The sequence below is a fragment of the Stegodyphus dumicola genome, chromosome 1 (assembly GCF_044657685.1).
Source record: "Stegodyphus dumicola isolate Sdum_Otavi_A_Nest chromosome 1, ASM4465768v1".
Lineage (NCBI taxonomy): Eukaryota > Metazoa > Arthropoda > Arachnida > Araneae > Eresidae > Stegodyphus > Stegodyphus dumicola.
In genome coordinates, this window is record NC_140768.1 from 81,029,408 (window position 1) to 81,046,139 (window position 16,732).

At 33.5% G+C, this 16,732-nt stretch overlaps 1 protein-coding gene across 2 annotated transcripts in view; it reads right to left on the bottom strand.

Moving 5' to 3' along the window:
• LOC118196615 (uncharacterized) overlaps positions 1-16,732 on the bottom strand; it is a 96,055-nt gene that overhangs the window by 20,048 nt on the left and 59,275 nt on the right. For both annotated transcript variants that reach the window (XM_085816915.1, XM_035368084.2), the window contains exon 4: positions 4,453-4,515. In XM_085816915.1, coding sequence (XP_085673041.1) covers positions 4,453-4,515 — 63 coding nt within the window. The remainder of the gene's footprint in view (positions 1-4,452; positions 4,516-16,732) is intronic.

Below are 16,732 nucleotides of genomic sequence, written 5' to 3' on the forward strand. Positions count from 1 at the left end.
AATTCGAAGATTAAGGAACAATGCAATCATTAACATTAACTGAAATAGATAATTAGATAATTTTAGCTTACACCGTCCGTTATACATTAAACGCGCAGGCAAAAAGGTATTCTGCACTTGCGCACACGCATATGCGCACTAGTCAAGGTCTTACGCGCACGCGCAGAAAGTTTTTAGCTTTGAGGTCTGGATTATAGATCATTCCGGATTATGGGTGTCCGAATTAACGACTTTTGACTGTATAAAGAAAAAGAAGGAAAATAAATGCAAAAACATAATTTTAAGATATAAAAATTATTGACTCTATTCTTATATAAAATAAATAATTATTAAATAATACAAACAAAAGTTTACAGAAGCTTTGGTTTACAATTCTTTATTAAAAATAAATTTTTATAACAAATGTAATTCTTAAAATCAGTGTGACATCTGTCATTACATTTTATTGATATTTGCTTCATAATTAAGAGAGTATGATGATATTCCTTCTTATAAGCAATCATTAAGAAGTTCTGTCAACTATGTTTGAGAAGTTCTTATTTGATACACTGGATTTTAGGACAATGTTATTTTGAAGATAAAAAATTTATAGGTTATTTGAATGTGGAAAAGCCAAGAGGATCATTTGCCTAAGAGAAGGGCTTTCTAAGGGAAATTTACTTGTACTCACACTACACATAGGAAAAACTATGAAAACTAACCATGCAGCCAGCTCATTCACCTGGGATCGAATCCAAACCAGGTTGAACTATCAGTATTTAGCAGTCTTAAACACTCGGCCATGTAGGGCCCAAAATTTTTAGAAACAGTTGCTTGAATAAACTCTGCAGCGTATGCAACTATTTAGGTTACATATTTACTTTGCAAGTGAAAAGGTTAATGAAAAAGGTGACTAATGGAAATATCAAATCGTTGAAACATTTTTCAAACTGGTCTTGAAGTAATTGAAGGTAGAAAATAAATGAGGACAAGTCGGTTTTCATTTGTAGTTTTTTTTTTTATTTTTATTTGGAAAAAGTACAAGCATTACCTATAGCTGTGATACCCCAAAAACAGGTTTAGCTTCTAGCGACTTAACAAACCCTATCACTACAGCTATATAGTTGTCTTTCCCCTACAGCTCTAAATTTAAATGATTCAATTTCTAAATTATATCTGTGAGAACCTAAATCCTACAGCCAGCAAAAGCTTATTAGAGCAAAATTCTTATTTTGGGTACAGAAATAATTCCTTATTTCTTCAATTAAATTTGAATCTTGCAAGGAGCCAATATAACTATTTCAGTATGCAGAATGAGATTAGGATTTCCTAGAAGGGCCTTTAAAAGGTGGTGCAAAGGGTAAAGGGTCTGCTAGAATAACGTTTAGTACTTTTGTGACTATCTTCATAATGTGTCCAAAGAGTAATATCCTACTACACAAAACCTCCTACTGGATGATACAGTGATACAAAATTAAGTTTGGAAATGTTTAAATGCAATAAATCCATCATTATTACCAATCATTGCTTGTGCCCCATCAGTGGTTAACACCAACTAATATTTTCAGTAGGTCTTCTTTTATAGCAAAATTTACTAAATACTAGTCTCACTGTAAATGCCAACTGTACAGTGTCTCATACATCTGTAGACTCATCAAATTGTAGTGAGGACCGATCACGTATTTACAAGTCATGAACTGCGTTTTCATATCTTTTGAACAAGCATGCATTCTTCTTGTGACAATAATATCAGACAACTCCCAAGTTTTGCACTGATAACATCATCTCATATTTATTAAAAAATACCATAAATAAGCAATTGGCACCAGCTAAAAATGCTTCTTTTGATAATTCACTATCTTGGAAAGGTTTTTTTCTTCACTGCAAGCATGTCAGAAATTTTGAAAGATGCAACAGTGGCATTTTTCCATTTTATTACAGGCTAATAAGTGAAAACTGACTGTTCGGCAAATGGGTTAGATTTTAGGTGATTTATTTTCTTCTTTCTTACATCAGATTTAAGTGAAGCTGCCATATTCAAAGTGGCATGAGTTGTCTGAAAAAGACATTCAAGAGTGTTTGTTTTAGCAATACAAAACAACTACTGTATTATATATTTATCTTTAAAATTGATGAAATAATATGATTCTTCTCAGACACAGTAGTAAAATTAAAATTTTTTGTCTTTATATTTGAGTCAAGTCACTTTGGGATTCAAATAGCAAGTATCAAGCATAATATAAAATGAAGTAAAAGACACCAACGAGGCAAAGCAACATGGCAGCATTTTTATGCAGGTTATTGTGAAAAATACTAATCAATATACATTTTTTTCAAAATGAAGTTCATCATTCCAGATATGTATAATTTGTTCTCTATAAAACACTGGCAGGCTTTAGTATTGACAGATAGCCAACTCGTAATGTTATTTACATTAATTATAAATGATTAACCAGATTGTGATTCTAAAATAATAAAACTTCATTACAATATCAGTAGTGTTTTTTTAGACTTCGAAAATTTACTAATTACTTGTGCAAAAGTTCTTGCAGCATATCAAATGCAACAAAATTATACATTAAAGATGTTAGCAAATCATAAAATGGCATTTAAAGGGCAAAAATCAACCTGCAATTATCCTAATTTAGATACTTAATCAACTGCAAACTGAAAATGATGTCAGAAATTGCTAATTTTGAAATGAAATAGTTGGTTCAATTTTCGTTGTATGGAAGTCAAACTTTCTGTGTTGTGCTTTTTACGATGAGTGCAACATTTTTCCTAATATAAGGACGAGGAGAGGGTGCAAAACGTTAAATTTAAATATTTTCATAAAACTGATTTTTATTTATAACTTTAAAATGCAACAACATGAATATTTGCACCATTTACAACATTTTTACACTTTAACTTGGAATAGAATTGGAACTATATGTCTATGACTAATGGTTGTGAAAATAAAGAGCATTAAGGACTTTTGTGGACACTGTGAATATTAAGAATTTTCATAATCTAATCATTTATGTAAATATATCATAAAAGGCAAAGTGTATGTGTAGTTTACACTGAAGAGCCAAAACATTATGACCACCACCTCAATAACACCTGTGACATTTAGTCTGCAAAACAGCAGCAACTCGCCTTGGCATGAGTGCCACAAGTTCTTGGTAGATGAGACTGGAGACAGGTTGTACCAGATGTTTAAGCAGGGGTCACAAGATAAGTCGAGATATTCTGACATGGTAGTGTTTGAACTCTGAGCTGCTCCTTCATGACATCCCAAATGTGCCCTACCGGGTTAAGATTCAGTGAGTTAGGTGGCCAAGACATTAATTGGAATTCATCCTTATACTCCTCGAACCACTCCAACTCAATTCAAGCCTTGTGACTCTGGTCATTGTCCTGCTGGAAGATTCCATATCCAGTTGGGAAGACAGATGCCATGTAAGGGTGCAACTGATCCACAATGTTCAGATAGTCTGCAGCTTTCATGGTCTGTTCCACAACAACAAAGCATCCCAGAGCCATCCATGAGAACATCTCCCTAAGCATAATACCGATACAACTAGCCACTTGACCTGCTGGACAGGGTGAGGAACTGTTTGCCTGGAAGATGGTCCAACTCTTCTCCTTCTCTGACATGACCATTGACATGATGAATGAGAAAGTGATTCATCCGACCAGGCAACTCGCTTCCACTTGTCCAATCTCAATGTTTCCAGGCCCACTATAGGCATTCTTGATAATGACGCTTGTTCAATACAGGCACATGTATGGGACAACTGCTGCACAGAACCATATCCAAAAGTGTCTGCTCAACATGTGTTATGAAACATATGCACTTGGATTTGCATTGTACTGAGATGTCAGCTGAGCCACTGTCTAGCGTCAATTTTGCTGTACCAATCGGGGGAGTATCTGACATCCTTTTTCACTGATGGCATGTGGACGTCCAACACCTTGGCATCTAATTCTGGTTTCACCATCATTTATCAATTTTGCATAAATACTAACAAAGACAGCGAACAACCCACCAGTCTTGTAGTTTCGGAGATACTTGTTCCAAGTCTTTGTGCCATTAAATCTGCTATCTGACAAATTCTCTTGGATAAGTAAACTTTCCCAACACTTGCAAAAGTAAGAGCAAGAATGATTTCTTACCTTCTCCAGCAGCAGTTAAATTCATTGCCACTTAATCACATACCCTTCACATCATCCAGACTAGTTCATTGAAAAATGTGGGGATGGTCACAATATTTTGGTATGGCAGTGTATTTTATTTACATAAATAACTTATAAGCCATCTCAATAGAAACAGAATGATAAGGCAGTGAGCCCAAAAAGGTTTGGAGAAATACTGATGCAGAACTTCACAATAAATTACAAAGATACAGCAAAAGAGGTACATATATATTGCAAAATGAGATAGAAAAAAAAATCTATTAATTTATTAAAAACACATGGTTGAAGTACCTGGAGAGTTCAGCTGTAACCTTGAACATTCAAAATTGTTTAGATATGTCTTTCCACAATTTTCTAGAAAAGAAAATTATAACTATAAAACACAGTACGTAAATTCAATATAAAATCCAATCTATTAAGTTTTAAGCATAGTATAATTAACAGCAAAATTCAAAATATTTAAAATTTTTACTTATTTCTAAGTGCATTTTTGAAAAATTATTTGGAGATAAAATTATTAATTAAAATAATTAAATAAATTGAAAAAACATTTTAAATCCAAACTGATTTTCTAATAGAATGAATTATTATTGTTCATATTACTAATTTTGATTCAACGGCCAGGTACACTGCAGGAAAAAAAAAATATTTAAAAAAAAATAGGGGGCAGTTCTATATCTCCCATTCTACAGGGCCGATTGACGAAATTCAAATTGCGTTTTTCATGTCTCGAAAGCGTGACTTAAAATATACATTAGATTCATACATAGAACTGTCCTTATGTAGCTATTTTTAAACAAAATCAAATTTTTTCTAAAATGACATGCCAATTCCCCCCCCCCCATATTTGGATTCTACAACTCAAATTATGCCAAACTGCCAAGTTTTGTAAAATTCGCAGGAGCAGTTTTTAAAAAATTAGCTCTCAAAATTTTAGTTACTCAATGTTAATTGAATTTGATATATATTTATTAATCTCGGTTTTTTTAATTAAACTTACTTGATTCCTTCTTCCAAAATTCGAAATTCAGGCTTCCTCCAAATATAATTCGCAAATTTTTTACGATTTATTTTTAGTCCAAAGCGGCTTTGTCCCTGAAGGACTATTGTTTCCGTTTTGCGATTTTGCCTTGAAAATTTTAAAAAGGCTGTATCTTTTTTCAAACCGTTGCCACCAAATAGTATCGCCCTGCATTATATTTGAAGAAATTAAATAATGAAGAATCTGCATAAATGTATGTAGGTTTCTCGCAATGTGATACAACAACGGTACCTAGAACCATCAAAATTTGAATAACGTAATCTTCCGTAGAATATGGGCATGCGGAAGCCCAAATTTGAATTTCGGAATTTGTTTTATTATCGATTTCATATTTTGTAAAACGTTAACGAATTTTTGATTAACAAACTCAAGGATTTCAAAGCCAAAAATGGCTACGTTGTACAGAAAAAACATTTTTATCTCCAGCGCGCGAGTCTCTGTACCGGAAATTCTAAAGATATGCTCATTTTAAAATTATTTCGGACATTGCTGTTGAAGTGAATTTTATGGTTTAAGTGCAAAGAACATGATATTCAATAAAGGTAACACACAAAACGGTAAAAAAACGCCCCTTTAGAAGTAATTTAAAATCTGAAACCTTTCAGTTTTTTTTATTTGTATTTTTAAATATTTTTTATACATTATTCGAAAACGTTTTTGTATTATTAGGTATAAAATTTTTAACATCATCTTAAAGTTGATGTATTTCTAGACACACCTGAAAAAAATTAGAGTTTTTTTATTCAAAATTTTCTAAGATATACATGAATATACATTTTGGAGAGTTTTGAAATTTGGATTCTTGTTTTTGGTCGATAATAACGCCAAATGTGATTTACGCACTTTGTTAAAATCGTTTTAAAGTATGGCCGATGACTCAGCTTCAATGAAAAAAAGAAAAGGAAAATAGGTTGCTATAAATTAAGAAGTTCGCCAAATAAATTATTCTTGGTGCAACTGAAAAAATACGTCAGGATAAATTTTTGAATTTCTCCGTAAATTTCGCACCAAATTTTATAAAATTTAATATTTAGGCATAATTTAAGTCGTAGAATCGAAACACGCAAAACGCAGTTTGAATTTCGTCAACTGGCTGAGTAGAACGAGAGATATAGAGCTGTCCTCCCCCCCCCCCACAGTGTACTTGCCGATTTGGTAGTCTTCAAGTGATCTACCATTCTACCTCATCACTGAATACATATTTTGTCAAAAAAAGGTACCCTTAAAAAATAATCCGATCATCTTGAAATTTTTTAATGAAAATTCCTTTATATCAAGTGTATAAATGATTAAATTTTCAAGGCCAATATCAGTCATAGTATGCATTTCTACTGCACAACCAACATCGTATAAAACAGGTAACAGTTGTGAACGGTTTATCAGTTATATTACTGACACATATTTTAGAAGATAAGCAGGTTGACCATTATATAACACAGCAGAGAATGGAACGATAATTCAAGATGGTAAATAGGGGATTATCAGTTGACACGAAAAGAGGAAATTAAAAAATAAGCAATCTTGGATTTACTGTTAAGAAAATGGCCCAATTGTTTAGATTAAAAACGGAAAAAAAAAACCATTACCTCTGTACCAAATTCAGTTACTTGCCAACATTTTAATCATACCTTTGGGGTATGCTACCTAAAGCCAAAATGTGTTAAATGTGTGGGACCGCACAAAATAATCAATTGCACTGATAACAAAATTAGAGGTGGTTAGGTGTTGAAATTGCAGTTTAACTCGCCACACTGAAAATTATCATGGTTGTTCCAAATTTCCAAAATTTCACTCTCCTAATGTTCTTTCTAATGCAAATTATCACCCTGTAAAACTAATCATGACATATCGACGATTAATAGAACTACAAGCATCCTATATGCAGATGTGGTTAAAAATAAAACAAACGTTTCTAATAGTAATTTGACTTAGCATGGGATACCAGGCTTTGATGAATTGTTCAGTAGCTTTAAACAGGTTGTTAATTTGCTTAAGCAGCTGAGTAAAATATTTAAGGGAATTTCTGTGCATAACGTTGTTAAAAAAATTACTGATGGTATATCTTCACTCCAGGGTACGGACAACTCCATACATAAACTGTTTATTGTATTTTCAATATTTGAAGATATTTTTAACACCGTAAATTAAGCTTTACTGCCTACTTAAAGTATTCGTATTTTGTTTAAATATTCTTTTTTGTATACTTGGTACATATTTTTGTACTTTTTTGCATTTTATTGTTATTAGTGGCACTACGTGCGTTCGCACTTCCTTGTATTATTGTTGCTCATCAGTTAAGCAGTTTCTTCATTCCAATTATGTTTTTGTGACTCTTAGTGATTTGTGATTAATGCCACATTCTGTACGTCATTCTTCACACTTCTGGTTATTTGATAAAATTGATTTCGAAACTTAAAAGTTTTATCCAATTAGGGTTAGGGCACTCTGGTGCTCAAGCACTCCTAAACCATGCTTGAATGGTTTATCATTCGCTCAATCTGCATGGGTATTACAGTAGTAAAAGAACTTCCAAGCGTGAGGCCCTTTACACTGTACCATGAAACTCTGGTAAGAGTGGGATAAAATTCTTGCTAAACACGAGAATAAATAACGAAAGCATCAAACAGTTTATCTATTCTTGTTGTCGGCGTTGCAACCCCTAGAGACACAAGCAAGAATGCCATTACAATGTAGTCGAAGACTTTATAGTCAACTGGACGACTTCGAACATGGCCGCATAATACGGATGCGTGAAGCGGGTTAGTCATACCGAGCAATACACTGACAATAATGTACTGGCAACAATGGTTATTGCAAGGCACTCATCGACGGAATCAAGAGTGTGGAAGGCGAAGATGCATGAATGCGGGGCAAAATCGGATGATTGTGCAAAGGCTCGAACTGCCCCAACGGCATCATCATCTCCTATCCAAGGTTCTGCAGCCCCTACCATACCATCATGGAGGTAGAAAGTAAGATGGAGTCGCCCTAAACAAGTTTCTCCGTACCCTGCTCTGAAGCACCGGCGATCCCTACGTGGTGACCAAAACATTGGGTCATTTACCATTGAGTTCTATGGGATTTGACGCGTTCGGGTGTAAATATTTTGTAATTACGTCGCAAATATACATATAAATGTATATATTTTCTTTTTCTACAACACTTCAGAGTCCTAAGTATGTGAAAACAACATATTTTTAAACAACATTTCATTCTGAACGGAATTAAATGCTATACTTTTCACAGGACAGTTTTCTCAGAATGGTTTAATTTGAATGAAATATTTTCACAAGTTTTCGTTAATTACATTAGAAAAAAAAATTAAGGTAATTCGATTTTATTCGGTTAAGGTACAAAAATTAAGATCAAAGTTTATTGTATTATTAATATTAAAATTATGCATTATTTCTTTTCTATTTATAGAGCTTCTTCCTAAAATACTTTCCTAAATATGACATGATTTTTTGGCTTCTTTTAAATCGAAAAATGTAAGTCAATTTATAATTAATGCTCTATTCGGTTCATTTAAATTAGAGAATTATTAGGAATTAGTGAAATACTTTAAATAAGTATTTCGCTAATTCCTAATAATTAAATAGGTATTAAATAGTATTTGACTATAAATAGTATAAATAGGTATTAAATAGTACTCTGAACATTTCTGAAAGGGAATAAAATAAGTTTTTTTTTTTTTTTTTTTTTTTTAAGTATTATTTAAAACTTGTAACTGAGTTATTATAAAATGTAAAGGGAATAATTCTTTTAATTATACTTATTAGATTTTTTTTTTTTTACCCTTCATTTCAACAATACATATTCCAAAACTCTTTATTACGTTCTTAAGTGCGCATCTCATAGCATTTGCTTTACAATACCTTTTAACAGATTGCTTTTCAATACGAACAATTCTTGCTTAAATAGTTTTATAACGTATTTGTCAACAGGATTTCAATTTATGTTTACAATTGAATATTAAGGTTATTATATATTTAGATAACATTTATAATCATTATAAATTAGGTACATTTAATCATTAGATTTCTTCACAGTACTTTCACAGTTGTTTATAAGTGAATAAATTCTTCATTTCAAATACATTTATAAATAATTTAATGAATATTTAAGTATTTTGTCAAAGGCAGATACATGCTTTTTGCAAGCACATGCATAAATACCCATACATATTTCCTATTTATCATTTCCGGCATGTGCAAATCTTTAATTTCTGTGCATTCGCTATATTTTTCGTGTAAAGTAATTTACACTAATTTAGCATACACCCGAAAGTTTTACATAAAAAATATATATGAATATAATTTGAATGAAAATTATAAGTATTATTTTTAATACCCACTCAAAGGTCAGTTTTTCTTCAAAATTCCTCCACGATGGCATCTCTCTCTTTAGGCAGATAGTCCTTGCATGCGTTACTCTATTTAATAAAAACTTAATCTGACCTATGTGCCTAATTACAAATATTTTAACATACATAATTTTATATTTACATTTAGCCATCAAGTTTCAAACTTTTCAAATCTTCTAGAAAATAAATTTTGGCAGATCTCTTTTAGCAATTTTCTTAAAATCTATATTTTTGTAGTGCAACAGCTTAGAATTTTATAAAACAAATTCATAATCAAAATCGCTGTTGTTAGTTATCGAAAAATAACCAAGATGTGATTTTTGCGTAAATGTCAGTAAACTATACAAATTGCTATTATCCATCACACTATGAATGTTTCTTTCATGCGAGAGTGTCCCTTTTTCGATTTCTATGGAACTGTCGTGTGTCGAAATACTATCAGAATCTTGTCAAGCGAGCTTCTGAATGCAAACAAAGAACACCCCGTCTGGTGACCCAAGCTTCAAAGCAGTGCTTCACTTCTAGCGCGGAATGGCCCCTCCTCCCTTTCCTACCTCCATGCATACCATACGCGGCACCTTCCACCATCTCATGGCGCCTGGTTGAGGCGGAGTTGCAATCACAAAGGCTTTTAAGACATCTGCCTTTAACCTCACAAAATCGACAGAATCGTCTGGGGTGGTGTCGTAGCCGATCATCAGGGCTGGCAGTCGATTGGCATCGCATATCGTTCAGCGATGAATCCCGCTTCATGTTGGAGCAGATGATCATGGAGAGGCCTGGGCCAGCGGTTCAATTCAGCCTTTGTTTTACACAGACATATTGCCATTACGCCTGGTGTGATGGTGTGGGGTTGGTTGGTTGTGCTATCTCTTACGACAGCACTTCGAACTTAGTTATCCTGCATACCACCTTAACAACTCAATGATTTGTTGACGACAACCTGCTGGCCATACAGGTTTCAATGTACTTTAACCACATGAAATGTACCAGCGCAAGCTCCTTGCACTCGTTCTTCAGTTTCTAGCCGTATATAAACGTTTTGCAGATTGGATATCGTTATTTTCTATTAACAAGGGCATTAATTTAAAAATTATTAATTTTTGTACATAACAATAAATATTGCGATAATAATGTGATTGAAAGCAGCTTTTCTTCGAACATTTTCATTTGCTTGCCAAAAATGATGCATAGCATTTAAAACAGCCTTCTGAAGCTTTTCCTGACCACAACGTCTTATGCACAACTAAACCACTAACTTCTCAATGAACATATTTGCCTAATTCTTAAGTTCCTGAACAAAGTACTCTTTAAATGTCTTGTTCAACTAATGCTGCAGAATGTAAAGGAATTTTTATAAATTTCAGAGTGAATTTTTTTTTCTTTAGTTTACTTAATTTTTACAGAGAGATTTTTAATTACTGAAATCATGATCTTTAACTCTTCACTAAGCCATTGAAAAATAAGATTTCTTTATCATTTATTTCAGAGATAAGGCTGCGTTAACTGATTCTTGAGTAATGAAGTTGCACATTACGAAGCTGCACTTAACTGGCCTTCCAATCAAGAATGCTAGTTATTTTTCCCCTATTAATCATTTATGACCGATTTATCGAGGTATACAGGAACTCGATAAATCGGTCATAAATGATTAAATTATTGAGTAATTTTTTTGGAACAGATTTATACTTTCATTCCATTTTTATTTAAACTGTTTTTATTTCGTGCTATTTAAAATCCTGAGAACACAAATATTCTTTTAAGATGAATTATTAAAATAACTTCTGTTAACAAATTCGAGTTTAGAAGGTAATTTTTAAGGTTTGATTTATCCATAAAGAAATCAAAAAATGATTAATCTCTTCTTAGTAATTTTGTATTACAAGCAGGAAATGTTTAGTTAATTATCTCTTTGCAAAGGATCATTAACTCGCTTTTGTCAGCAGCATTCACAATTTTTTCCTCTCTTTCTTTCACGGATATAAGTTTAAGGCGAGGTTTAGAATAATGATATTTATTAAAATCATTTGTTATTCTTATAATCTTTAATTATTCAGATAACTTCAAGTTTTCATATGACGCAAATATATTAGGCTTACAGCCAATAAAAAATAAACACAGTATTCTTATGTCAGCACGTTATATTTTTGACAATAGCTTTTTTTTTGGGGGGGGAGCAGATATTCTCATGTAGAATAATCCACATGAATAAGGATTACTTTTTTAAGTAATCTAGTAAGCAATCACACTGACATCCTATGTAGATAAAAGCAGCAGAAAATTATATGAGCAAAACTACGAGTATGCATGTTTGTTTGTTTAATTAAATATGGCAAAATACATAAAGGTTACATGCATAACAGATGGAAAGGGGACTTTCTAAGGGAAACCGGTTCGTATTTACATTATACATATAAAAAATCTCCCAAACACTTATGCAGCCAGTTTACTCTCTCTGATTCGAACCCAGATTAAACTGCCAATGTTCAACAGGTTTATTCCCTTAATCACAATTATAAAAGCAAAATGAACTTTTTTCAGCATTAACATCTAGAAATTACTGTGCAATATAAAGTTCTCGAGCTCTGGCAGCAATATTTCGTTTTGTACGTTTTCGAATCAAGCATTTATGAAATTCCATAACCTTTTTACCAAATGAAGACGATGTGAAATTGTTGCTCTACATCACAGCGATAACTTTTTCCTACTCGTGAAATATACAATCCACTTCGCTCGCATTATCTGAAATACACTCATGTCCATAAATTAAGGATAATTCGGAGTCACGCGGAAATCGAACTCTAAAATAAATATATCACCTGTAAAATCACTACACACATTTTCAAGAATCATATGCAAATTTCAGGAAGTAACCAGATGACACCGATGGTACGTCACAATGACGAGACTGTAAGAGAGTGATATATAAGGAATACAGGCAAAGAAGTAAAATTGTTCGCAGGCGCTTTATAAGCATTTCAGTGCAACAACCGAATAGTTATGACACAAAGGACGCATTTGGATGATTTTTTACGTGGTAGAATTATCGGCCGTCTGGAATGTGGGCGTACCCAACTGGAAGTATCAAACGAACTTGGAATTGCCGAGAGTGTCATCTTCAGGCTTTGGCAACGATTCCAAGATGATGGTAATGTGAGTAGACGTTACAGCACACGTCGCCCCAGAGTTACAACGCCGAATGAGGACCGGTATTTGGCAGTTACTGCCAAAAGAAACAGGCGGAGCACAGCCTCAGACCTGTCTCGTCAGCTCTCTTCAGCCACTGGTACGATAATTTCAAGGCAGACCGTGTACAGACGCTTAGGGCAGATTGGTCTATACGCTCGTAGACCTGTCAGATGCGTTCCACTTACTGCAACTCGCTGTCGAATGTGGTTAGCCTGGAATAGAGAGCATGCATTGTGGACACCGCAACAGTGGGCTTGTGTGATGTTTTCCGACGAGTCCAGGTTTAGCTTGCAGTCTGATTCTCACCGGACTTTCATATGGAGAACTCCAGGTACCCGTTACCACCAAGAAAACATCATTAAACGACACCGTTACGGTGGTGCAGGAGTGCTCGTTTGGAGTGGAATTATTCTGGGTTCCAGAACTGACCTGCATGTTCAAATTGGAACCATGACAAGCCAAATCTATCGGGACGTCATTCTGGAACAACATGTACGTTTGTTTCGAGGCGCCATGGGCGCACAATTTGTGTTTATGCATGACAACGCCCGTCCTCACCGTGCAAACATCGTAAGCGAATGCCTTCAATCGGAGGATATCACCCGTATGGACTGGCCAGCATTCTCACCGGACTTGAATCCAATAGAGCACGTGTGGGACATGCTTGGCCGACGAGTTGTAGCCTGTCAACCTCTCCTACATGTCTACCGGAACTTCGGAGAACATTGCATTTTGAGTGGTGTAATATCCCTCAAGATCAGATCGATAATTTGATACTCAGCATGCCTAGGCGTTGTACGGACTGTATTGCATCATCTGGGAGACATACAATGTATTAACAATCATACCAACCATGTAAGATTGGTTTTTTGTAAATAGGTTTTTTTTGTAATTTGATCCAGTGAGAAAAAATCGATAATTTAATAATATCAAACATATAGCATCTTTTTTTTATCTTTACCTTTTGTTTAATAAATAAGCTTTACAAATAAGTCAATTTTTTTTTTTATTCTAACTCTTCCTTTGCCTGATTTTGCATTATCCTTAATTTATGGACATGAGCGTATTTTCACGGTTTATTAATATCTTTGAAGATTCATCATGGGCTCACACAGTATAAATATTTCAAAGTCATGTTGTCACCAAAGATGTTTATGAAATTGTCACCAAAGTATTTATGAAAAATAGTAGATGTCTTTGCTATTACCGCTGCATTGCTCCCAATATATAGCATGTCAGTAAGATGAGGGTGGAAAATATTTAGGCACACTGGTAGTTAAACATTTTTTATTACTCTTAATGGAATTTATACAAATTTAAATGTAAACATATATGAATAAGAATTATATTACTCTGTTAATTTTTTTTTACTATTCATCTTTATATAAGTATGCGCACAGACAAATAAATACTATTTCATATATTAAAAATAAATGCTACTTTTTACTAAATGAAGCGCATTGTTAATTTTATTGCATGTTTTTTATTAATTTAGCGAAGTGGAATCATGAAATTATGCTGAATCCGTAATGAAATTCATGGTAATAAAACGCAAGGTAAAAAAAAATTTAAACCACCAAATTCTCAGCTTTAGTATATGCTCACGGCTGAGAAAAACAATACATGAATTGCCTAATTAAAGAGACCCGTTCAGGAAATAAGTATGTTAACTACTCCACCATAATCTGGATGCTTTGATGTTAGAAGTTAATATCCCGGAAATGAGGAACAAGCCCATCACAGAGGGATAATAGAGGAAACATTGGAAATTAACGATTAACCGCATCAAAATGGCCAGTGCTTATCAGTTAAACAAGAGACCCAAATGAAATAATGTGAATGCAATTAAATGTCAGCATTTAGGCTACAACAGTATCATAAAGTAACATAATGACGAAGGTAAATAGAATTCCGCTTTCGAAAGGCGGTATGATTAATTTTGTATAATTGTAATATTATATCTTTAGGAATAATTAATAACATGAATTAACTTTTAAAAATTAATTAATCAAAGCAGTATAAAATAATAAATATTTGAGATTTCTTTTTCTACAGCATTTGGTGTACAGCAACCTGGATTCACGACCCTTAGTCGGGTCACAAATGCTTTTCAAGCATCGCCATTTTTTAATTGAAAGGATATACGAAGCAAAATAAGATATAGCCAACTGCAGTTCTAAGTTCAGTCTCAAATAGCCTGTGTACTATGCCTTATGCGAAAATATTAATTATGCAATATGCGTGGTGCCGGCATTATAGACGCAACTTAATGTTTAACGTCTAGGTAAATTAAGCATAATTTTAATTGCTAGCGAACAAACGATAAATGCACTTCAAAAATGTGTATTTAATTCTAGTTTTCAATATATATATATTTGTTACTTTTTGGGTCGGCATAGAGTTTTCAGATTAAGTACATTCATTATGGCCAAAGCTGTATTGGCGACAAGTGTACGTAGAACATATAAAAAAAAAATCAGAATTTTCTACTGTGATCAAATTATACTTGGATATGATTCTCTGTGACGTAAGTAAAGCTTTATGACAAAGCAAAAAAGACATATAGCAAGAAACACATATTCGTATTGAAACGGACGGTAAAAATGAAAGCGCTTTTTTTTTTTTTATTTTTTGCACAATTCTCTAAGACTTGGTACACGAAGAATGTTATAAATTTATCCTTATCCATGTTTCACGAAACTAACAATGAATAACCGTAAGACAGTATCCTAAAAGCCCAATGTTCAGTGACATAAAAACTTAAATATATTCCTTTTCAATTGTCATCTGTAAAAAGCACACTATACACTAGTTTGAGCGGCCAGACTGAATAAGACTCGCAGTGTAAAATGAATTATTGTGAAACAATGTCCAATAAAACTTGAGATTAAGAGAAAGTTATGCTATTTCGAACTTAAAAATCGTATTGTGAAAGGAACATAAAAAGAAAAGTGTCTTCCCCCCCCACCAGTTTCGCAAGGAAATGAACCAGCATTTTAGTTTCGCATATGGGAAACATATGCGAAACTGAAATGCTGGTTATCCCTTATGCTTGAAATTTCGACATTTTTAAAAATCAAGAACTTGGTTTCCATCCTAGTGCCTCATTCTACATCGAAATTATCATCAATATAAATTTTCCTACGTCTGTTATCTTTTATGCTCTAGAGACACATTGAAAGTAACAAAGTGATTCACAGTGGCCAAGTGATATATAATCAGCGTCAAAAGTATTCATACAGGTAAAAAAACGGAAAACCTTTAGTTATTTTAAAGAAAATGATATAATGAGCATTTTATATTATTTTCGTGTATTGAAAGTATTACACAGTAAAAGGAAACGTTAAAAAAAAAAAAAAAAAAAAAAAAAAAAAAAAAACACTTTTTATTTTCCCCTTGAAAGAGGAAAAGAAATAAGTGTCTCGGTTCTATGAAGGCATAAAAAATATTCAATAACTATATTCAAAACAATTAATTGCACATAATTCCTTGAGCCTTTTCTTGACTGATTTTCTGGGCGTTGAATTAACCAATGTAACGTCGTCAGCTATTTTCCCACGGGCTCCCACGAAGTCTGGGAAAAGGAGACTTCAAATGGGCGCCAGATGACCACCGTGATGACACTTACGAATTCTTGAGGTCGAACGTGACCCCCAACAAAGTGCGGAAAGCATATTGTTTTTACGAAAGGAGAAAACTTTCATACAAGTTCTCACGGGTTGTGGAGTGTCCATTGTGTGTATGCGATAGACTGTCGCCAACTGCCTGTTTCTCGAAATAATTTAGATAGACCTCCCAAAAAGACGTTCTGAATTTTTCCCACGGAAAATTTCAGTTTCTCAGGCTGTCAAGACAGTATCTGAGAACAAATCAGCGCCTGTTGACCAATGGAGAGATGCTCCGAAAAAGACGTTTAGCGAATCACTGCAGCAGACGCACAAGACACGCCCAGAAAACCTGGACATAAAAACAGTGAG